The following is a 25956-nucleotide window of genomic DNA, read 5'->3' on the forward strand; positions in this document are numbered from 1 at the left end:
GCGCGCGCAGCTGGCCTGTCGCTCTCGTGCCTGACAGATGGAGCTGGTTTGAGTCGGAGGCAGTGCTGGAAGCATTTGGGGGGAAAAATCAGAAGGAATTCATGTTTTCGTCTGCAATGAGAGCCGATCAGTGTGAAAATGGAGAAAACTCAACCAACTCGGTGAGAGCTCAGGATGATGGAGCTGCTATTAACACAATAAGTGGCATGTTTGTGACGCCTGAAGAGCTAACCTTAACACTAACCCCTCTGTTGTGTGGGCACAAACCCCGGAGGCCAGTGTGTGTTCAAAAATCTGCGATTTTAAAGTTTCCTCTGATATTCTTTAATGTAACCCAAAATAAAATTACATTTCAAAACGTTTTCAAATTTAAAAAAATAACGTTTTTAAATTCGGCAGGCATAAAACACACTTTTTATTTTTAAATCAAACTTCTGACAAAGCTTTTTAACCCGATGTGACTACTTAACTGAGCCTTGTTTGATTGAACTTCTCATTTTTTTTGCTCGTTTAGTGACTCCTGGTCGAAATTCTCCAGGAAATATATTAATCAACAAATCAACAAATAAAATAATAACGCTTTAATTATGAAGAGTTTCTTGTATAAGAATACATATTTTATTAATAATTCCCACTAGTTAAACGTAAACTACGTAACATTTACATTTAAACCGTTATTTGGCTCAGTAACTATTAATCCAACCGATTGCTCTTTCAATAGGCTTTTGTGATTATTCTAAGACAGTGTGTGGAGCTTAGTGATGTTATACTTCAGGGAGGGCTTTCCTCTAATTGTATATGATGTGGTGTTAATTAAATGCAATAGAAATCTAAACGTTTATCACACTTTTTGGTTTGGTATCGACACAGGAGGTGTGTTTGAAAGAAAGAGACAGACCCACTACTGCCCTCTCACCATGCCTGGTGGCATGGTGAGTGGAATGATAAACAGAAGCCTGTGCTATCCATGTCAGTAGCTGAAAATAGAGGCTAACCAAGAGGGTCTCAGATAGCCACTGGACTCCATATAAGTCTGGTCAGCCTGCTCCTGGCTTCCTTTGTGTGTGTAAGAGAAAGATACCATGACACCATGTGCACCTGGTGTCAGGGTTGCAGGCTTTATATAGAGCCTCTAACTCAGTAAACGCGTGTTATTTCTTTTTTAAAACTTCATGTGTCTGTGAGGTCAAAGTACATGACTGCCTGGGAACACTTGTGTTTGCCTGTCTATGTGTGGAACAAATAATGTGTTGGTGGGAGACTGACCATGCAAAGCCCGCTGGCTAAGAGAGGGGGATCTAATAGGAGGAAGGGTACCTGAAAGTGCCCCTTATTGGCCAGTGTCCCTAATTCACAGGTCTGCTTGAAACTAAACAGAGAAGGCAGATACACAGACTGAAATCCCAGCAAATCGCTAAGGTTCAGATGCTTATTCAGGTGCTCCCTTTAGGAATCTCAGTGGATCATTTCCCTCCACCTCTTTATCTCCCTTGCATCCTCTTCTGTCACACCAGCCAGTCTGCATGTCCTCTTTCAATGCATCCATTAATCTTCTCTGTGGTCTTCCTCTTTTCCACCTGCCTGGCAGCTCCATCTTCAACATCCTTTGCCCAGTATATCCACTATTCTTCCTCTGCACTTGTCCAAACCATCCCAGCCTTGGCTTTCTCACTTTGTCTCCAAACTGCTCAACTTGAACTCTCCCTCTAATGTATTTATTTCTAAAGCTGTCCATCTTTAACATCCTCATCTACATCTCCTGGCTTTTTGTCAGTGTCTGATCTAACATTTTGATCAATTGATCCATTTTGTTGTTGTGGAACTCTCCCATAAATTACTGCCTCTCAATATCTCTAGCTATTCCAAACCTTCTCCCAACTATGTTTCAGTTCTACTCATTGGAAATGTAATTTCATTTTTTGTTTAACTGTTCCTACTCAGCAAACTGCCTGTGTAAGTCACAGAATAGAGATGAGCCACACATGAGCCATGCACTTATGTGGTCCTCAGTTTGTTCCACTCCATGAACATTAGGTAAGGAGGACTGTAAGTGGGATGACACACTAACCTTGACATCTTTTGGTTACCACAAGTCTTGTGTACCCTCAGTACTGGTGATATATAGACCAGACATCACTTTCTGGCAGAAGTAATGCCAGCCGAATGAAATCTGAAATCCTGGTGTTTTCTCTGCTGAGGGAATGCTCATAAGGAAGTTGACTGGTGTTTTACTTTTGAATTCCTTTGGATAAATCATCTTTTTTGCCTCTTCTGACAACAGGGCTCTTTTTTTCTTTTCAAAGTCAATTTTTCACATTTTTTCTTTCTTTGAGTGCCATTTCAGCTATCAGAGAAAAACTACCAATAGCTTTTGGTGAGAACAAAAGCACTATTCATTTATTTTTTTGGTGGCGTATTCTTTACAACATATTTCATTCTTGATGGAGGACAGACTTGCATAGTGAAAGCGAGGATTATTGAGCCATTCTAAATGGAGGACTTATTGTTGTCATTGTTACTGTAGTGATATTTATTTTGTAACAGTTGTAACTTCAAAGCCAATGATACTTCCAGTGGATCGCCTACTTGTGCTACAGTTATGTCCATTTTGTCTGCCCAAATGGAAATGAAATGCCAGCCCATCACTGCCTCTAATGTATAGAGCTGATACAGGAAGTTGTGTGTAATGGTGATAGAAAGATCTAAAGTCTGCCTGGTGTTTTCGTTCTCTCAGCAGAGTGAAATGCTGATCAGCCAGCTGAGGGAGATCACTGGCATCCAGGACCAACAGATCCTCTACAGAGCCCTGAATGTAAGGCCCAACAACTTAGCATCAGATTTTAAAATCTGCAGAATCACGTTTTGGGTACTACAGTTGTTTGACACTATGATTTTCAGACAGTAGAACAACATTCACTGGATTCCCATGGCTGAGAGATTTGTGGTTTTAATGTGATTAAAAAGCTTGTAGGCCATTTAAAACACCATGAACCACAAACTGATAGACCTAATACCATTTCTTATTTAGCCTGCTCAGCTATTAAAGGTACTAAATGGACACAATTTATTCCAGACATTCAGGAAATTGTTTATATTTAAAATGATTTTTGAGAAAGAAATGAAATACATAGAGTAAAGACTAATCTGAGACTGTATAGTTTGTGTATTTTTTAATTGATTATTTGCCCATATCTCACAATGGTAAAGTATCCTTACAAACATTCCTAGATTAAGATCCAGATTCCCTAAAAATGTGAAACATTTCTAAGTTAAGCTACGTCTGGTAAATGCATCTCCATCCATAACTTTATGAGTAATCCTGCTAACAAACAGATAAGCTAACAAACATCCCGAAGCCATGCTACAGGCCCTAATAGTTATTTGTAAAGAAATCCAAATGGTAATCTAAGTAATGCTGAGAATTCTGCTTTTAGCTGGAGAAATATATTAGACAGTTTAAAAGGTAAGAGATGTTTTATAGCAAGATTTAATACCATGAAGAACATGAATCTAAAACTGTTATACTGTAGCAATCCATTCCCGCACTATTAGCCGGCTAAAGAGTCTTTGAAGTGTAAATTATGTTAAAGACCCCATAGGGTCCCATTTTTTCACTTCAGCACTCTACTTCAAGCTTACAATGTTTAAATACAGCTGCATATGAAAACCCCGTTAAAAGATTGAATGAATTGGAACATCATAAAAGTAACAGTTAAACAAACAGTACATTAAACACACTGGTTAACTTTCACAGGCATCGTGTAACCAGTTACAGACAGCAGCAGGGTTATGTATTCGTTGAGTCATACAAATCTAAAATTGTTGTTTAAAGCACAATCGACTGGATATGGCCATGTGTTTATGTTTTTATTTGTGTGTCTTTAAAATGTGTTGATTTATTCTTGTGATGTATTATTAGATGTTGCAGTCACAGATAAAATCCTCAGTATTTGTTCTTTTATATATTCCTTCTTCTCTCTCCTCAAGGTCAGTCAGGGGGACATTGGACATGCTGTTGGACTGCTGACAGCCCAGACTGCAGAGGTTCAGGACCCTGGAGAACCACAGGAGTCAGGGACATCTGGAGAGGCCTGGGAGGGCCAGAAAGGTACCCTGGGGATGCAAATTGACACAAGGCTGATAGCAGAAGTAACACTTCCAGCACAAATGCAAACTGAGCTTAATGGATGAATATAAAGAAAGCTTTACTATGAGACACTAAAAGAGAAGAGAGCAGTGAATGCATTCAGTTGGCCAGCAAAAGGCTGTTGGTTTGAGTCCAGCCGGAGACACAAATCTCCTTTGGGGTGGCGTCAAGAAGGGCATCCAGAGTAAAACTCTGCCAAATCAAACATGTGGTGACCCCTTGTGGCAAGGGGGCAGCCAAAAGTAGCTACTACAGATTTGCCAAAATTGATTGACTTATGTGTGGCGTTAGGGAAATTAGGTATGAAACAGATAAGGAACACGTTGCTCTTCAAACACAAATAAAATGTAAAAAGAATGTGTCAAGCATTTTTTTCAAGGTGAACTTACATATATTTTAATATACATTTAAAGTATTGCCATACATAGCCGTCTGTTTGGGGATTTTAATGGTAAGTAAGCTAACAGGAGAATATCTGAGCAATGTTATGGGTCATCCATTTAGTTTAGTTAGAAATCAAAGTTTGAGTGAAGGAAGAGTCTCATAGAAGAAACAGAATTTTATTATGAGTGCTGAGTGTGATTTTTACATTAACCCATTTTAACTTGAATTATAGGATCTCTGTTGTAACGCTCTTGTGGGGGTTTTCTGTTCAGGGCTTCCTAAAGATGAACTGCAGACCGCCATAGAACTCAGTCTGCAGGAGTCCCACAAAGCCCAGGAAGAGGAGCGAGAATTTCATAGGTAAAGGACAACTTTTCATTTAATACAACACTTGTTTTTGGTTTAATTCACTTTTTAATTTCAATAGAGAGAACTATGAAAATTAAAATGTTAGCAGCATGAGTGTTTTTCCTCTCAGGCTACTAAATGGCCATGGATGCCACAACTATTATCTTGGCTGTGTGAGCGTTACACAGCCAAAACTCTCAGCAAAGGTCACTGCTGACAGCTGACAGTTCACACGGAGCAAAAACACACAAAACAGTGTGGTCTAGCAGTTAATCTGAGATCAAACGTAGATAAAATAGCAAAGAACTTTAAGTGTCTGGCTACACTTTCTCTCTAGCCATGCTGGATGGATTGAGATGAAATTTCTTTCAGATGATAACCATCTATCAAAGACCTTAACTAATTATCATAATGGCGATTCATTGACTTTTGATGAAGAAGAGATTTCATTTATCCAATCATAGATGGCTCTAAGAAGATTTAGCTCCATGTCTTTGGGGAACCTCAGATTTCTTAACATTTCATCCCATGCAGTGTTTCAGTTTACACTGAAAATGGGTAGTTATGGTGATTTTGGTCCAGCAGTTCCCCACACAGTTTACCCAAGGACACTTGGGTAAACTGTGTGCAGCTTGGGAGCTGCAGTTTTAACACTGAACCTGGAGTTGCTTCCAGTAACAGGCCAGCGTTTTGCATTGCAGCTCTTTTGCCACTGAGATGTGAGCAGATGAATAGGGCAGTCGCTTCAGTATAGTTCATTCACCATGAGCTGTTCTTCATTTCAAATGCTGGATTTAATGTATAAGCATGTTGATGCTCATAATTCCCACAATACTGATTACCTATTAGACTCATTTGCTCCTCTTGATGTACATTTAATGTTTTTCTACAAATCTTTTTGGGGTGATTTTACTTATAAAGATTACATTATACTAACCCTAACCCATAACACTGGGAATGAGTTAACCTGTGTTCAACAGCGTGGTCAGATAACCATTTTAAAGTGGTAAACTGATGTTGTGCAGGGCTCTGGAAGCCAGTGCAGAGGAGAATGCTGCGAGAATAAAGAGGAAGAGATGTGAAGCACAGAGTGAAATGTGTAGCCCTGCAGAGTGGATCCGTCAGGAAGACTGGCCTGTGGGCATTCGTAATGTAGGAAACACCTGCTGGTTCAGTGCTGTCATCCAGGTGAGGACAAGGAGCTTTTTTCACCTAACAAATAATAAGATGAAAAAGGAGCATTTTGGTTACAGAGGTCAGATTAATAACAACAAATGTCCATAAATATAACCGCTATCATGCTTCACAGAGAGATACTAAACAATCAAAATGTTGCTAAAATCTATTATTGCTTGTAAAATAGTGTAATTTATTTAGAATGAAAAAAAAAAACTCAATCATAAATATGATCAAATAGGAACACATGACATTGTAATGCCATAAACGTCCTGAATATGTTGATATAGAATGAGATCCATGTGAATTTAAGCAAATGGATGTAATACTTTAATTGACTTGTCTGTAACAGACTTACTTAAAATTCCATATAAAATAACTATCTTAAAATTTAAGTATTTAAGACAAGTTTAAAAAATATGGAAGAACAAATATGCAAAACATAATAGAGAATCTGTTGACTTATAACAGATATTTACCACCAATTCGAGGAGGAATTAGGAGGTTGAGGGTTAGCATTAGCAGTCACAAGTGTTTTAATTTCTTTTCTTTTTTTTTTTACTTTTTGTTTTAAGTTGTTTCATTTAGTTTCCTAAATTGATTTTCTTGGTTCATTTTTGGTTGAAAGCATTTTGAGTTTCAGTCTTTTTAATTATCATTGTATAAAGGGCATATGTCAGAGGCAAGATTTAGGAAAATCAGTTCAGGTATTACAATAAAAACACTACTTTTTTTGAAAGCAGCTGACTCACAATCTTGTAGACATCTATCGTCTCAAAAACAAGTCCATCAAGGCCTCATCAGCCAAGCTGTAATAGCTTAAGCAGTAAACAGTTTTAAGTTTAATTTTAGTTGACTGTAATAATCCTGATACCCACTGTTAACATAAATTAGTGTGGTATTTTTAATGTAGTGTATATATAACACATGTCGATGTTAGACCCATATGACACTTGACCACAAAAGTATTCAAATTCATATTCAGAAAACATAGCGACACCTAGCATGTATTCTGTTGCATGAAACTCATCACCGATCTCCACCTGTTCTAACAGAGTCTCGCCTCTGTTGCTCCCAAGACCTAAATAGCTCTTGCACTTAGTTCAACAAACATTTATAGACTTGGAGTTTCCTTTCAAAGATTTCTAACTTCTCGTGATCCAGTGTCAATCATCACATGTCTGTTTTGCTTTCAGCAAAATCTGTCACCTAGTTTTTCCATGGTAAAATTTGACCACAATGGGTTAAAATGTATAGTACAGACATCTTTTTAAAGCGAAAGCAGAACCTGTTCAGCTACACAAGAATCTCCCTTCTATCTCACCTTTTCATCAACCCTCTATCATGCTAATAAAGTTAAACATCTTCCCGGTGAGCTTGAGCATACAGTATTAATCTGAGCTCTTAATTCTATTATAAGTCCATTCCAGCTAACTTAACTTTTCCAGGCCTATCAGGTAGCTCGGCAGAAACCAGAACCCTAACTGAGATACACCGGCTATATTGATAATTAAATAGCGAGCGAGGACGGAGTGAGCGGTGGCAGCCTGAGTATAAAGTAAACAGAAGAGACTGTGATTGTTTCTCTCTGTTAAACTCAGATATGCTTCCATATCCGTTAAGAAGTCCCACCCGCATATGACGGGCTTTTATCTGGAAATTGAAATGGGGAAAATAAGGCCGTATTGTTAGAATACAAATGGTGTTCAGATCATACCTTTTTTTTGTCTGTTTATTTTACCAGAGTCACTTCCTTGTTTTACAACTGAGCTGTTGTAGACTCAACAGAGCTTGACTCGTCGTCTCCCCTAGAAAATTTTTATGCTATCAGATTGAGGCTGAGTGACCACGTGACTCAGTTGTCAGCTCATATTTCCTCAATTATCCTTTGTGGACTAAATTGCAGTAAAACTGAGATAAACTGTAATTGAATTTCCTTCTGAAATGTAAATGCATATCTTGATACTCAGAAGTGCTTATGAGCTCCCATCAGCCCTGCACATGACACATAAGATTAGTGTTAATGCATTTAGTTTATCCTGAGAAACACAGGTATCTTATGACAAATTGATATGGGGTTTGTTCCTGGCTGTAAAAATATTAAGCTATTGACATATACTGTTATAAAACCTTATTTTCCGACTTGCTGACTTCTTAGTCTTTTGCATATTTGTCACACTCACATGTTTCAGATGGTAATGAACTAGTGATTTGATTCAGGTGCGTTAACCCAGGGTGATATCTAAAACCTGCAGGACAGCGGCCCTTGTGGCCTGGAGTTTCCCCCACCCCTGTTTTACATCATCAATGTAACGTTTCCCCCCCCCCGAAAAAACCTAAATAAATAGCTCAATACATTTTTAAGTAATAAATTGCACCCAAAAAATATGGAATGTAGCCAATTTATGTGTCTTTTATTATTATTTTTTGGCAATAATTTCAGGGTTCAGGCTTTAAAGGGTTAAACAGGCTGTTCATCCTCAAAAAACTTCCAATGTAGCTGAATTAAAGCAATTCTGGAAAGAAGAGTGGGCCAAAATTCCTCCACAGTGATATGAAAGACTCATTGCCAGTTATCACAAACACTTGATTACAGTTCTTGTTGCCAAGGGTGGCACAAGCAGTTATTAGCTGTAGGGGGCAGTTAATTTTTCACATAGGGTTGGATAGCTTTTTTCCCCTTAATAAATATACTCATCATGTAAAACTTTATTTTGTATTTGCTCAGGTTATCTTTGTGTATTTTTTTTCATGATCTGAAACATGTAAGTGTGAAAAATGTCCACAAATTAGAGATTAGGAAGGGAGCAGGTACTTTTTCGCAACACTGTATGTGAAGAAAAAAGAATAACAAAAAAACAGAGGAGTTGGATGCTTGGTCGTTGCCTGTGCCTCATGTATTCATCTAGCCATTCCCAAGCAACTATTTTTTCCCTGCAGAACATTGCATTAAAAAAATAGAACTGATGTCATTCGCCTCACCTTTCAGTTATTATGATGGTTGTTTGATGTGTGAATACTTGATCTACTTAACACTCGCATGCAAATTTCCAAACAGCAAGCTAAATGTCAGTGGCAGAACATTAGCAGTGTTCTTTGTTAATCAAGCAACATATTTGTAAACATATGTCCACATTTTCTCCTCAACCAAGTTACAATAAATGTTCTGCTGTAGCGATGATCTGCCATCTGGTAATCTCCCATATCCAACCTTCAGTAGATGGCTGGATTTATGTGCCTTGTTTTGCTGTCTTGTCACAGTCACTCTTCCACCTGCCTGTGTTCAGGAGACTGGTTCTCAACTACCATCTGTCTGAGAAAATACTGGAGAAGTGTAAAAGCCATTCAGTAAGTAAGCTACTGTCACCAGTATATACAGAACAGGATAACACATAACTCTTCTTACTTTGCTTCTGTGATGTAAGGGTGATGAAGTTTGTGAGTTTATGTTAACAGGACAAGAGGAACATAGCCTTCATGCAGGAGCTGCGCTGCCTGTTTGCCCTCATGGTGGGCTCTACCCGCAGGTTTGTGGATCCTTCTGCTGCAGTGGAGTTATTGCGTGACGCCTTCAGGACCAATGAGGCCCAACAGGTACAAGATATGTACAGTATTTGTCTTTTTAAGGAATAACCTAACTCCGCACCTGCTTTTAATACTCTCTGACTTGCTGATAAAGCTGAGGTGTTCCTCTCTCAGATACACTAACCAGAGCACATCTGTCAGCACCTTTTCTGCAGGGCACTTCAGACTTCTGGTTTCTCTGAAATTTGTAGCCACTGCCTCATTGTTTCTCATTAACTATAGGGACATGTAGGCTTTAATGGTCAGCAGTCTCTCTATTTTTCTGCTGCTGTCCTTCTCAGACTCATTTTCTTTATTTTATCTATTTTCCAGCTGAATATTTTATTTGTGTCTTTGAAGGATTTATAATGTTTTAACTCTTCTAAACCACCATGACAGAAACCAGCCATAATTTTCCAGAGCAAGTCTGCCCACAAACTTTTTTTTTAGTGTCCATTGTAATAGGATCAGCAGACGGCAGGCATCATTATCTGGGTTTTGCACTGAATCCATTAAATTTACATGCAGTCCGTGTTTGCCCTGACCTGCTCTTAGCCCAGTTCTGTCAGGGCCACTTTAGTTAAAAGAGGTTTGTTACTTCATCTGTAATAATTATGAATTTTAGGCTGGGACCTTCCAGTCCTTCTACCTGCGTATTTGCAAAGTCTACAGGGAGAGCAGCAACAAGACTGCTTAAGTGAAAAGAGCAGGCATTAAAGAAAGGAGCTGATCTCTGGGTGAATTCAGGAGGACTGTTTCAAGCTGATAGGAAGGCAAAACTCAAATAACGTCATACCGAGTTACAACCAATATATGCAGAAGAGCATCTCTGAATGCACAATATGCTAACACCAGGTGTGACCTCTGTCAGCTAAGAACAGGAAACTGAGGCCACAGTTTTTATACACTCACCAAAACTGGACAATAGAAGATAGCAAAAATGTTGCCTGGTCTGCTGACTCTTGATTTCTGCTGCAACATTTGGATAATGGGGTCAAAATTTGGTGTAAACAACATGAAAGCACAGATCCACCCTGCCTCGACTCAATGGTTCAGGTCAGTGGTGGTGTTGTAATGGTGTGGTGGATATTTTCTTGGCACGTTTGGGCCCATAGTACCAACTGAGCATTGTTTAAATGCCTCAGCCTATCACTTGTTGCCAACCATGCCGATCCCTTTAGACCACAGTGTACCCATCGTCTGATAGCTATTTCCAGCAGAATAACGCACCATGCCACAAAGCTCAGATCATCTCAGACTCGTTTTGTGACATGACAATGAGTTCACTGTACTCATTTGGGCTCCACATTCACCAGATATCAATCCAATAGAGCACCTTTGTGATGTGACTAAACAGGAGATGCTCGTCACGGTTGTGCAGTCTACAAATGTGCAGCAACTTTGTGATGCTATCATGTCATTTCCAGCACCTTGTTGAATCTATGCCATAATAATTAAGGCAGTTATGAGGGCACTATAAGGTTCATTCCAGCACTAGCAAGGTGTACCTAATGAAGCGGACGGTGAGATTATAAGCAAGCTGAAACTGTTTAAATAGGATGCCAATTTGAGACTCTTTTATTCCCCAGTAAAATTCACAGAAGGGAATCAGCTGAAGATTTAGCTAATGTGGCTGACTGAGTTCAAGTGTTCAGCATGCCAGAGGTAGTGCTATGCACACCTGGTCATCATTTAGTCTTGGTTTAAGACTTCCAAGTGGTCATACAACAGGTGGTCATACACTTAGACAAGCTCCATTCACTGGGCAAGACCATGAGATGATACTGAAACAAGTTGATCTTTTATTAAGATTTTAATTAAGAGCTAAAAGACTTTTTCTTTATCTAACTTTCAGTGAATATTGTCATGTAAATGTAATAATATTTAACTTTCTCATTTGTTGTTTATATGTTTATGTAGATTCAGCACATACTAATGCTCAGCAGTCCCTTTAGTTCTTAGACAGCCCTTCATTAGGTCTTTATACATCAGAGACAGAGTACAGAAAAAGCACATAACAGAAAGACAATTAAAGAAATGACTCAGACAAGTAAATTGCCCTTTTTGAAATGTGTCCCTTTTAGGATGTCAGTGAGTTTTCCCACAAACTGCTTGACTGGCTGGAGGATGCATTTCAGCTGGCTGCCAGTGGAAAGTAAGATTTAAGCTGATGGCACCCAGCGTGTTTTGTCATTGTCATCTTTAGTGCACTACTGCTTGCTAAATTAATTTAAAATAATGCCATGTTTTACTTTTAGAAATGCAGAAGATAAACAACATAACCCCATGGTCCAGCTCTTCTATGGTACCTTTGTGACAGAAAGAAGACACGAGGGTATGAGTTTGTTTTTTTTATTGGTGTTGTCTATGATTTTCAGTCATCCCCTGGTATCTATGTGATTTTTTTCTCAGGTAAGACGGTATATAATATTGAGCAGTTTGGCCAGTACCCCCTGCAAGTCAATGGCTTCAACAATCTTGATGAATGCTTAGAAGGTGCTATGGTAGAGAAGGAGATTGAGTCGGTTCATTCAGAGCATCATGTCACATCTGGACGTGAGGTGAAGAATTTGATAAACTTAAAATTGAATCTCTCTTTGTGCAGCATGCTCGGCTAGAGTTTGTGAAATTTAATGATCTGCTAAGAAACTCTTCATTTATTCATGTTTTCAGAGATGGTTCAAAAAGCTACCACCAGTCTTGACATTTGAACTTTCGAGATTTGAATTCAACACCCAACTTGGGCGCCCTGAGAAGATACATAAGAAACTGGAGTTTCCTCAAATCATTTATATGGACAGGTGAGTTTAAAACAGAGGGGGATGGTTCCAGACTAGGCTTGTTGATAACTTAGGCCGCGGTAATTTCCACCAAAATGGTCATCCAGCTTTATTCCATTGGTATTTTATGATGTGTGTATGGTGTAAATATTTCAGTATAACTTTGCCACATTTTTAATTGTAGGAATCTTCTTGTTTTTGTGGTTACAGATATCTTCACAAAAACATTGAGCAGACCCATGAGAGGAGAGGAGAAGTAAAGAAACTAAAGGAGCAACTGGCAGTCCTTCAACAGAAACTTGAGTGGCAAGTGACTTGAAAATGTTGTTTTATTCTTCTTTTTTTTTTTTTTAAGATCAAATCTCCACCTAATTATCTGCTTTCTTTACTCACAGTTATAAAAACTATGGCTCTGGACCTACAAAGTACCCTCTAGCTGACATGCTCCAGTTTGTGCTGGAGTTTGCTACCACCAAGCCGACTAGCATTTCTCCAGCTGAAGACTCGAGACAGGCCGCATCGTCACCGACTCCTCCAAGTGCCCCCCTCAGTGAAGCCATTGCCAAAGAAAGCAGGTGTTTACCTTTTTCAACTCTACTCTTCTTGTTTATAGCAACAGCATTATACTCACCGAAGCCACAAGTGGGATCTCGAAAATGAAATCATCTTTTAATAGATTTAATTTATTCTCAGTTAGTGTGGTTCCACACAGTCCTCCTGTAGTCCTCTCTTTAAATGGGACATCCTGGCATGCTTGTAACTGCTGTGTCATTGTTCTTGCCTTCTTTAGTGATCCCGGAGAATCAGTTTCATCAGAGAGCCTGGGTTCCAGTGTTTCCAGTTGCCAGAGGACCCCCATATACAAGCCCTTCACTCAGTGCAGACAACCTATTGACTGCCCACCACACCCAGCCCCCCACAGCATCACAGAAGAAGAGCTGCACTTTGCTAAAACCTGTCTTCAGCGTTGGAGGACTGAAGTTGAGAATGACATAAATGGTATGCTAATGATATTTTTATACCCACATTGATATTACCTTAAAGATTTACTTATATTGCTTTGTAAGCATCATATGAAATCATAATATCCTTCAGCTTTCTTTGTGTTATGTTTTCAGTTGTTAAGCTGCAAACGATTTGTCTTTTGGTGCCTTGCTTGAGGGTTGATAAGTTCAGAGTGAGTAAACCAAAACAATCAAGCTGCATAGTATAAAACCCAAACATGCATAGAGTAGAGTGGGGTCATAAATCTCCTTGGGTTTTTTACCTTGTCTGGCATATTCCACATTATATAAACTCACTTGAACACCCAGTAATAAAAACACTGTGCTTAAAGATATGCTTTAATAAAACTGCTGCCAAACTGGAAACAGCAGATGATGATGATGCATTAATGTGGGTAGCCTTGACAGTGAAATTGCAATGAGCCCCACGCTTTCCAATGACACTTGGTCTGCTACACTTATTCGCCATCTTCAGTGGAATAAAATACATTTCATTAAATATAAGTGCTGCAGGTGAGTAAAGAACAAAAAGTGTACTGGCACAGAGCTGTGCACCTGCACAAAAATAGAGCCAATGTTCTTCTGCTGACTGTGACTCATTCAGGCGCAGACAATACATCAGAATATGTTAAATGTCAAGATGAGTCATATTTCTTTGAATACGGGTGATAGACATTTGCCCGGCTCTCTCAACTTTCCCATTATGGCACATATCATATAAAATGTAGGACAGCTATGCAAGCATGCAAATTAGTATTATTCAGATTGACTTATTTTTGTTCCAACAGTTGTGAAAATCATTTCCTTTAATGGTCTGTGTTTATTTTTTGCTTGTTTGCCAGAACTAAAGGCCAGCATTGACAGGCTCACTCAGACGCTCGAGGGCATGTACTCAGACAACAGTCTCTGCCAGGTAAGGCCTGCACACTCACCTAATTTAGCAATTCAATTACATATTTTACATCTGCAGCTGTAGAAAGTGAATGAGTTGAGATTAGATTAAACTTTACTGATATCTACAGAGAAACAGAAAATAGTGTAATGTAAACAGGACAACAGGACACAAATAAGAACAGGTCAACTGAAGGTAATGTTGCAGTTCATGGAGAACAGCTGATATTAAGTTGGGAAGCTGGATTCCAGTGTTATTTCTCTATGTCTCTCGTGTTACTCTTAGGCCCCCTACAGACTCCATGCAGTGCTTGTCCATGAAGGCCAGGCATCAGCTGGTCATTACTGGGCTTACATCTATGACCATGCTGACCAGCGCTGGCTGAAGTACAATGACATAAGTGTCACTGAGTCATCGTGGGATGAGCTGGAGCGAGACTCCTTTGGAGGCATGACCAACGCAAGTGCCTACTGCCTAATGTACATTGACGACAGGCTACCTCAGCTCATCACAGGTACACCTACCTTTCAGTTATTTTATTTTTAAGAGGAAATGAGAGGAATGAAAGCAATTTTTGCAGAGCATTCTGCGTTTACTTGATGCAAAGAGGCAGTTCAGAGGTTTCAGCTGCTCTCTCTAGTGCAAAGATTCCTTTGTCTAACCTTAATATTCAAGAGAGGAAGGCTATCAAACACCTGAGCAGAAACCAAAGCATCAACATACTATAACTGACAAGGGGAGGTGTACCATTCAGCTCAATTCAACTGAAATATATATATTTTTTAAAACAAAGATTTATCACTTTGTTTATTAGCCAAGATTTATTTGAGATTTTATAGATTTATAAATGTATACCAAACTAGTACATTTCATTTACCAAATTCAAGTAAATTTAAAATTCACATTGTATTTATGAAACAAAATGCTCAGCATATCATTATAAAAATGGTTTGTCAAGAATTCCTCATTCCAGTATTCAATTCAGTTCAGTTTTAAATAGCTCCAAATCACAACAATAGTCGCCTCAAGGCGCTTTATATTGTAAGATGATGGATACAAGCACTTAGCGACAGTGGGAAGGAAAAACTCCCTTTTAACAGGAAGAAACCTCAGGCAGAACCAGGCTTAGAGAGTGGCTAGAGGTGAGAGGAGGGGGAGACAGGCCAAAAGAGATGCTGTGAGTGTGCATAAATACATTCAGAGTGAAAGAACGCTTATTAAAGAAGAAAGAACACTCTGTGCTTCATTGCAAGTCCCCCAGCAGCAAAGGTCTGTTGTAGTGTAACTAAAAGATGTTTTTTTAAAGTCACCTGATCCAGCCCTAACTATAAGCTTAGGAAAGTTTTGAGCCTAATCTCAAAAGTAGAGAGGGTGTCTGTCTCCTGAAACTAAACTGGAAGCTGGTTCCGCAGAAGAGGGACTATTCTACCTATAAATACTGTAGTAACCACAAGTAAGCCAGCAGTCTGTGAACTGCTAAGTGAGTCTGTCGGGGTGATAGGGTACTATGACGTCTTTAAAATATTCAAGACCTTTTATATGAGGGGACACATCACTAGATAGACAGCATCACTTATGTATGTACTTATGTAAGTGCTAAGCAACGTTAAGGATAAAAAAATATGTGTTTTTTCCTGTAACTTGGACTTATGTAGTGAGATTCAGTAAAGATAAAGGAAATCGAAATGAAAACAATTTATGTATAAATTATATGGATTTCACCCAGTTTAAGTAGTGGCAAAAAGTTTTTGTAATATAACATTCTTCTACAATACTAGAAACGCATAAACATTTTTCTATGCAAACATTTTAAGTATAGTAGCATATTAAAATACCTATTTGTACAATGGATATTAATATGCATGAATTCAAATGGCATTACTTGAAAGGCATTAAAAAGATAATAAATGACAGTTAATTTCCTAACTAAAAATGTCTTACATCCCACCCAGAAGACACAGATGATGAGACGGGCCAGGTGCTCCATGGCATGGACTCTCTGCCACCCATCCTCAGGCGCTATGTCCACGAAGATAACCGCTGGTTCCAGCAGGAGCTCAGCGAATGGGAGGAGCAGTTCTGCCAGACGGCAACCCCGCAGGAAGAGTCCACCGCCTCTGCAGAGCCCATAAGTCCCAGTCTGGATAACATACAGCAGTCACCTGTTGAGCCAGCACCACAGTCAGAACCCTCCACTGAAGAGGTGGATGAAGGAGTTGCTCCAGAGCCACAGCCAGACCAAGAAGCAGAGAAAGAGCCAGAACCTGATCTCAGAAAAGAGCCAGGTCTGTAGTGATGCCTGAAAAAGTGAGAATGACATAAAATATTTCATCACCACTCTAGATAATGTGGAGATGTATATGAAACATGTAGTCATTGTAATTATGTTCACACCAGGGCAACTAAGCCAGTTGTATCAAATCTTGAACCTCTTTCAGGAGCACAATATATACAGGATGAGACTTAAGAAGCAGATTAAAACACAAAGTATTATATATCTGTTCAAGCTTTAGCCTAAGGAGCCCAAAAACAGCAGTAGGCATTGTATTTAAAAACTGTATGGACTCAAAATATAATTAGCAAGGATAAGCAATTCTCAATAGAAGAAAATCTAATTCTACATGAAATATTGAACTAGTTGATTGCACTTCCTTGTCCAATTAAGCAGGTGTCAGTTATCACTTTCTCTCCAACAAAATCACCTCCCTCCAATGTAGTTTTATTGGCTGTGTAACAAGAGCCCATCAAAAATGTAATGAACACTTGTTACTGCAGAGCTTTCTTACCTCTAGACAGAAGTCTGCCCTCAGGCTGGACGAATAGACTGTATCATTGCTCAGACCTTCTAGGTGGGGTCTCTAATACCAGATGAGATTAGAATATATCCAGTAATCTAATTATATATTTAGCACTTCTTCTTTTCAAAAGACACATGTAGACTCAAAGCCTGTCTTTCTTTTTTTGACCTTAGCGCAAACAGATTTATCTCCCCCACCACCAGAGGGCCCTGGCTGCCAGCCAGGTGATACCAGCACTCCAACAGTCACTGACACCACGGGGGTCAGCCAGAGCTCTGATTCAGATGAGAAGGAGCTGCAGAATCAGGTGAACAAGTACACGACACCTCGCCCTATCATTCCCTACCCATGTTGAATATGGGTCAGAAATTCTAGGCCACAAAAATAAAGTGCGTCCATCTGGGTCAGCGATCAGATTTCCCCATTTAGCATGGTGATGACCCTTCAGGACTTATGTAGAGCTTATTTAGAGACCTATTTAGATTATGTACAGATAACAAGTAGTTATTTGAAGTAATTTTTGCACTTTTTGTTGTGATCATAATATAAACATAACTGTTTTTGCTGACCCAGATAACCCGCTTTTGTTGAATGCAGATAACCATTCTGAATCACAATATTTCTCACCATGTTTCTCATTGAATACATTTGTTGTTAGAATTGCAAAGTACTGTAAATTAGCACTTTGAGTCACACTGTTCAAGCCAGGTACTAGACTTCCAGAGCTTACTGGTATGCTGACAAGACCCCCAAAAGCTGTGAAAGCATACGCTGATATAAGAGAGTATATAATAACGTGTTCTATCTGAAAACTTTCTCTGTCAGATCCCTGGCCCTGATGTAGAGCTTTGCGATCAGACACCATCTGACATCCACGTAGAGAAGGATGACCCGGAGGTGGCCGGCCTCGTCTCTGAAGCTGAAGAAGAGCCCCAGGCTTCTGGAGAGGCTCCTGAACCTATCGCAGAGCAAAGCAATGAGGAGCAGCAGCAGCAGCAGGAGGTTCCAGCCAGACCACGACAGACTGAGAATGAGGTCTCAGAAGTGGAGATCCCTAATGTGGGCCGGATCATGGTGAGGGCGGATGCTGACGGATACAATGAAGAGGTAAGGCCTAATGTCTTAATGGAGTGTGATTTAAGCAGTTATAAATACATACCTGCAGCTGATAGCTTTCCTAGTCAGTGGACACAAATATAAGCTAAATGATCAAATGTAGGGTTAATGTAAACGTTGATGGTATGTATGAGATTTAAAGAGATACAGTAGGTTGTGAGTCATATATCATATATGTCATATGTTTTTTTCTTTGTTTACCCTTTGGACTAATTATCTGTCATTTCATGGTATAATCATTCTCTTTTTTCTCTACATTGTCATGTCATTTCCCAGATGATGCTAACTCCAGCTATGCAGGGTGTCATTCTAGCCATAGCCAAGGCCAGACAAATTTTTGATAAGGAGGGTCCTGAGGCTGGCCTCATCAAGGTATTTTTTGTTAGGGATATTGATGTTCTTTTCATCTCACATCAACTCTAAATTGCAAAGAATCTGTAAAAGCTGTATGACTGATTTAGTTCTTTAGACCCAGATACTCGTAAACTGTCCTTGGATCAACCCGTGCTCTAATTGCAGTTTTTATATCTCTGCACGACAGTTTTATTAAAAATCCACACAAAAACAAAAATGCGCATTTTATGGGACTTTTTAGCTAGAAGTTAATCCCTGAAGGAATTCCTTTTATCCTAAACTGGAGGTTCTCTTGCAATAAGCTCGGGAAGCAAGATTCACTTTGCAGGGTGAGAAGCCTCTTGAAGTATTCTTTCTGTATTTGATAAAGAACTTCTATGAAACACAGTGTTTCATATTTAAAAAGATTAACATCAATAACAAGATCTGTATTTTAACTTTGTCACTAAAGTCATGAAATCCCCATATTCCCTAGATTTTAAACAACAAAGAAAATACTTTAACTTGTGAAATGTGCGGTCCTTGTATAAGTCCTACTGAGGACTTAAAGTGTACAATTAATAAAATAAAGCATTAAAAACATTAAAATTTCCCGTGGTTCTTTCAGGCTTTCCATGAAGAGTATTCCCGCTTGTATGAGCTCTCCCAAGAGGAGACCACACCACAGGAGGATGCACGTCTGCAGCACGCTCTGGTCTACTTCTTCCAGAACAAGGCACCCAAGCGTGTCATTGAGAGGACGCTGCTTGAGCAGTTTACTGACCGCAACCTCAGTTTTGATGAGAGGTGCACACAGTCCTTGAGTGTGTCGGAGTGGCCAAAAAAATTGGAACACAGATGAATTTTATCCTAGATTACCCCAAACTAAAATAAAAAAGTTTATAAATGAACTAACATAAAACAGAGGCATTTCAAGGTTGTAGTGTGTGTGTATACAGGAATAGGAGTGTAATAATGTGGCTGGAAAGAAGGTTTTTACTCAAAGCAGAACGGTAACTAAAAATACAGTAGAATATATAGCATGCATATTGTGCCATCTAGTGTCCAGAGTTCAGAGCTGTAACTTGAGAGTATCTTCTCCTTCCCATGCATTTGCTGTTAAACTTCATTTATCATTTTTGGTACTTACAGAGCCATCAGTATCATGAGGGAAGCCCGGGCCAAACTTCGTCTCATTAAGCCAGAAGACATGGACATGGAAGAATACATGGTACCGTCTCTAGGCTGAACGGATAAAATGTTTGATTTTTTTACGCAGGGAAATGTAACATCATAAATATGCAAATAAAGAAATTAGTATAATTTTCAAACAGATATTTGATGAAAAAATGTCATTAGGTCCATGATGCAATATGGCAGTGATCTGTAACAGCAGCTGAGACTTGCCCCCAAAACAGAACAGGGGCAGACATCTGTTAAGTAGCTTCACTGGGTTGAATTTTTGTTCCACTGCAGAGCATCTGTGGGAAATTAGTGGCTCTGTTAACAGATTTGTGGCCAAATCACCTCATTCTTGCCTTTAATAGCAATAAAAGGCTAAAAATCCAAAAGTAAAAATAGACACCCTGCACTGCTCTCAAATGTCAGTTTTATTAAGTATTTTTGCGTTTATAAAAATATTATTACATGGTTATCTTAGCTTTATGAAGGAAGTTTGTTTGTGTTCAGTATATTAAATCTCTAATCTGTGTTTATTTGGGTCTGCGTGGTTCACATTCCAGTAGGGAGCATGTAAACCCAGTGACATTTGTTCACACTGGAATGAGAACTATGTATGTTCCAGCATGGAAAGACAGCTGGGATGGTGAAGACACCAATCACAGACTGCAATAATAAACTGTTTCTTATATCAGGAATATAGCATAAACCTAACACCAAGCTTGTCTTTGATTAAATGATAGGTCTGGTGATATTCTCTATGTCTTCATATCTGTGTAGCCTCTAACAGTCTGATTTTACTTCTTTTTTCTTTTCTTTTTTTACAAAATACAATTTTTTTATTCAAATACTGTCAAGTTGAAAAAATAGGAGGAGTGTGAAAGAGTGAATTACGTGATGGTAATATTTCTGTTTGCTCTCTCACAGCAGTGGCATGACGATTACAGGCTGTTCAGGACGGTCTTTGTCTATCTGTTGACTGGGCTGGAGCATTACCAGCACGGGAAGTAGGTGTCGAATATTCAGCACAACTCTACCCGATCAGCATGTGTCTGACCACATTTTTCCAGATTAATATATGGTTGTTTGTGCTCATTCGTGCGTTACACATAAAAAAACAATCTCATACATCACTGATCCTTTTGACACTGCCTATTAAGTTGTGAATTCTTTACACAGAGTAAAGATGCACTCATTTAAAGCCAGGATATACATACCAAAGTATAGTTAATGATAGTACAGTTAAGATATCTATATCCTTGAATACTATAACTTTAGAGTAACATAACACGAAACAATTACTAAAAGCATAGGGACCCTAATTTTAAATACTTTTCAAATGTTTTCAGATCATAAAACAAAATATTTTTGCTTACATTTTGATTACATTGTGTGGGAAATAACCATTTCTTTTCTTACAAAAAGTGTATTTTTTGTGTAATATGACAGCAGTTGTTGACTCTGTGTACTGCAGGATGCGGGAGGCACTGAACTATCTGGCCCACGCCTACGAGACCAACAGCACCCTGCTGCGAAACGGAGAGAAACGTGGTGTGGACAAGTCTCTCATTGCTGTTTACAGGAGGAAGTGTCTCACTGTGAGTAGGACTATTTTCCACTCCGTAGAATTGCGGATAGATCGCTGAGCTCGATCCTTCTCTATAAAGTCTGAAATATCAATAAAGAAAAATTATCTAAAAATAAGAGGTTTTGGTTTGCTTAAAATAAGATGTTTGCGGCTCATTAGAATCCATCCTCTGGGAGTGATCCATGTCCCCCTGACATTTTCTAAAATATATTTCTCTGTACCAAAAATGTGGATAGAAGGACTGACTGGCCAAGAGGGCCATATTTAGGCTCTGAGAACAGAGAGGAAATTTTTTGATAAGCTGCGCTTGGTTTAGTTTCCCATTACAGTCTGTATAAAATCTAGTCGGACAGTATTAGGGCAGGAGTAGATTTGTTCTCCAGTGTATTGAATTTTATAAAGTATATTGACTTGTGACTATTAAACCCAGGTTCATTTATTCTTTTTTATTGGAAACAATGGTTCTTTAATTGCTGTTTTGCAGCTTTTGATTGTGTCTCTTGAACCTTTACTTTTAAAATGCCCTACATTTAAAATAGTTTAGTATCAATCTCATTTTGAATTTGATGGCAGCAACACGTCTCAAAAAAGTTGGGACCAAGGCAACAAAACGCTGGAAGTGTGAGTGGTGCTAAAAAGAAACCGCTGGAGGAACAATTTTCACTACTTAGGTTAACTGGCAACAGGTCAGTTACATGATTGGGTAACTAGTCAGGCAGCGTTTCTCATAAGTAAAGCAGACAGAGGTTCACCAATCTGTAAAAAGAAAATGTGTCTACCAATTGTGGAAAAATTTCAGAATAATGTTCCTCCATGTAAAATTGCAAAGACTCATGAAATATGACTCATGAAATATCATGAAAAGGTTCTAAAATTTGGAAAAATCTGAATGCCTGTGATTTTCAGGCCCTCAGGCAGCACTATAATAAAATCAGGCCTGATTCTGTTATGGAAATCACTGCATGAGCTCAGGAAGACTTCCTGAAACTGGTGTCTGTGAACACAGTTCCTCATATTATCTGCAAATACAGGTTAAAGCTCTGTCACGCACAGAGGAAGCCATATATGAACATGATCCAGAAAGGCTGATGTTTTCTCTGGGTCACAGCTCATTTAAAATGGACTGAGCAAAAGTGGAAAACTGTTTTGTGGTCATGGACACTGCATCCTCTGGACAAAAGAGGAAAGGGACTATCCGACTTATCATCAGCACTCAGTTTAAAAAGCCTGCATTAGTGCCTATGGAAATGGCAGCTTACACATATGGAAAGGCTCCATCAGTGCTTAAAGATATATACAGGTTCTAGAACAACTTGTGCTCCCATCTAGATGACAGCTTTTTTGGGAAAGACCTTGAATATTTCGGTAAGACAATGCTAAACTGCATGCTGAATCTATTACAACAGCATGGCTTCATGCCCTGCAGTCCAGACCTTAAAACAGCTGAAAACATTTCATAAGCATAATCAAATGAATAATACAAAACAAGGAAGCTCAGGACTGTTGAGCAGCTAGAATCCTCTATTAGACAAAAATGAGACAACATTCCCAAAAGTTCAGCAGCTGTTTTCCTGAGATCCCAGATGTTTACAGACTGCTGTTAAAAGGAGAGGAGAGGCTACATAGTGGTTCCGGTGCTTGTGACTAAACATGATGATAACATTTGCAAATCATTGTATTCTGTTTTTTTTAACACTTTACACAGCATTTTAGCATTTTCAGAACGGGGTTTGTACATATGTCCTGTCATCCACCACACAGGCACTGAATGAGAGCGCATCGCAGCTATTTTGCAGCGGTGAGGAGGCCAAAGTAGAAGAGGGTATTGCCATCATGGATGAGGCCGTCATCCCCTGCCTTCACCTGATGAGCCGGGACTCGACTTTACCCCAGGAAGACCGAGATGCAATGGAGGCCATCCGCAGCCACTGGTGCTGCTGCCTGGGCCGAGACATGGATCGTAAGTTTAGATTGTACATCAGTCTGTACTGTCCAGATCTATTATTCTTATAGCTGTATACATACTGTCTCATATGATGAGCTAGAGGTTTTAATTACAGCGGATCAAAAAGAAATAAATATATAAGGTGGCTTGCTGCCATGCTTTTTGTGCATTTTCTGCAATACCGACTTTTAGGATGCTTTTAGGTTGCTGTAGGGTTTGCATCAAAAATGTCAAAATACACTCAATTGTTTTTTAACTTTCAATAAACACAAATCATTAATTTTCAGTTAAATGCAACTGAAATATATGAAAGCAAAGGTTTATTTATTCGAATAATTCATCATTGAGGAAAATGTGCTTGATATAAACTGGATGTATACCAGTAAAGTAAATTCCATTTGACCAGATTCCATTAAATTTTACATTATGACTTATGTAACAAAATTATATGGAAAATTCACATGTAATCAAATTACTTTAAGTCAGCATGTTGGTGCATCTTGAATAAATATTTTATGTGTATACAGTAGATGAGGATCCCTTATTCTGAGAGTTTGAAATACATTTAAATTAAAAGGAATGTGGGACAGGGGCATAAAGACTTATATAGAGTCAATACAGTATAAAATTTGCGTACTCAAAAGTGCTTTCCTGGTACAGTAGGTACACCCTTAGACGGCATTTTGCTGTAATTACACACACACATTTAATTCTATACCAGTAATGCTGCTAGCTAATTAAAATTTAAACCTTAAATTGAAACAAAACTGCAATAAAGAAAATCAACAACAAACTAAGTCGCTCACTTCTGCTGCTCTTCCTTCGTGTTCAGACTCATTGCAGGTGAAGCTCGGCGAGTTGCTTCCCAGAGTTCTGGACGGTTCAGCTGACACAGTAGTGCTTAAAGACCCACCCAAAGTCCACGTCACCCAGGCCTACGACCTGTGCAGTCGCCTGGCTGCTGTTATGGAATCCATCCACAACACGTCAGTGGTCATTGTGAAGTGAAATCCCAACAACTCTTTTTAAACTGTGTATCTTAACTGAAAGTGTCTCGACTGATGGTTTCTTCTCTACTGACAGACTGTAGGGCTGAGACATCATGTAGTTTTAGCACAGATTGTTTATTTTAGTATATCTGCTGTTTTGCATTGCACACTTGCCTTGTTCACATAGCAAACAGCTATAATGTGTAAAAGAGGTACAAACTGTACTTAAAATTTTAAGGACTGCATCACAAGGTTATGCAAAAAGAAGCCCAAAAGGTTGCAGTATTGCTATGAAAAAGTGTTAACAGTTGTCCTGTCGCTCAGCTCTGCAGTAAGTGACTGGATTGATATTTGGATTGTGAATATACAATGGGGCCTTTTTACAAGACTAAAAAAAACCCACAAAATTTATACTGCACAGAAAATAATAGTGTTTAACAGATTTTTTAAAAATATATGTTTTATATTACTTTGTATTTTTCCAAAACAGATTTTAGGAAATTGTACATGCAGGTGAAGTTAGACAGAAACATATCTCGATTAGTAGTGTTTGTATAAATATGATACAAGTTTAAAAGGCGCTTATGCTGCTCCGATCTAAAAAAAAAACAACACAAAACTCCACACAGGAACAATAGCGAGCAGCCACTCTCACAGTAACCTGTTGGACAGCTCCCTGGGTATGATGTGGCTCTCTTTGAAGGTCTGTCTGTAAATGCTGTAATACTTTTGAAAGGAGACTTGAGATGGAAATCCTGTTTTGTGTCGCAGATGCAACACGTTATTGTGAATGAATTCACAATTTTTGCCCACTGATTTCAGTCTTTCACTTGTGCTCTGTGATGATACAAATAAATGTTTTAAATACTCTGTGTGCTTATTATTGAGACTATTATTGTGACTTGTGTGGGCAGGCTTTGAAGCCGTTCCAGCTGTTGTTCCTTCCCAAAACCAAAGCAGCATCACAAACACCCAAACAGAATTAATCTGCCTCCGTCCTAAGGAGTTTGGCTGTTCCCCAATCAGTATTAAAGAAAAATAAATCAATGAGAAGCAATGTTTGGGGTTTTTTTTTTTTTTGCATTATTGTAAACATCTTATTTTGGATAGACAGCACATATGCCATGTGTTTTAATCCACAGAAGATATTTGATAATACCCATTTCTGGGCTGGCTGCTTCTTCCAAGGAGTCATACTTTATTGTATTTTTTTTCAAGTTGCCTTATGCACTAGTTGTCTTTATGCATATAAGACAAGGCTCTGTCATGGTTTGGGGCCGTATTTCAGCCAGTGGTGTTGGAGATTGATGGAATTATGAACACAGAAAAGGAACATCAAATTTTGATCTGCCATGCAAGATTATCTAGAAAGTATCTGACTAGCAACAGCTTCAACATGGCAATAATCCCAAACACACTGTGCAGATGCAGTAAACGCTTACCTGGTTAAAAAAAAGACACAATTGAACACTATCAGCCATGGATTGGCCTCCTCAGAGTCCAGAAGCAGTGTGGGATCATCTTGACAGAGAGCAGAACAAATGCAGGCAGCATCCAAAGAAGAGCTTTGAATCTCCTTCAAGACCCCTGGAGAACAATTCCTGAAGTTACTTAAAGAAAGCACAGGACAGCTTGGCTAAGACAGCCAGTTCAGGATAAGCTGAAGAGTAAAGGTGATCACACCAAATATTGATTTTCAAGCTCGTTAGAATT

At 38.9% G+C, this 25956-nt stretch overlaps 1 protein-coding gene across 1 annotated transcript; it reads left to right on the forward strand.

Moving 5' to 3' along the window:
- Positions 1-116: 116 nt before the first annotated feature.
- usp28 (ubiquitin specific peptidase 28) lies at positions 117-24338 on the forward strand. Its single transcript, XM_063485731.1, has 27 exons — positions 117-161; positions 2738-2812; positions 3988-4108; positions 4804-4891; positions 5905-6067; positions 9317-9403; positions 9512-9649; positions 10042-10044; positions 11704-11774; positions 11878-11954; positions 12032-12180; positions 12293-12420; positions 12610-12705; positions 12795-12974; positions 13190-13398; positions 14246-14316; positions 14581-14809; positions 16248-16580; positions 17267-17400; positions 17919-18200; positions 18486-18581; positions 19171-19349; positions 19695-19773; positions 20649-20728; positions 21196-21319; positions 23071-23269; positions 24087-24338. The coding sequence occupies exons 1-27, from the start codon at positions 117-119 to the stop codon at positions 24260-24262; spliced, it is 3612 nt and encodes a 1203-aa protein (XP_063341801.1). The 3' UTR covers positions 24263-24338.
- Positions 24339-25956: the final 1618 nt, after the last annotated feature.

The sequence above is a fragment of the Pelmatolapia mariae genome, linkage group LG10_11 (genome assembly GCF_036321145.2).
Source record: "Pelmatolapia mariae isolate MD_Pm_ZW linkage group LG10_11, Pm_UMD_F_2, whole genome shotgun sequence".
Taxonomy (NCBI): domain Eukaryota; kingdom Metazoa; phylum Chordata; class Actinopteri; order Cichliformes; family Cichlidae; genus Pelmatolapia; species Pelmatolapia mariae.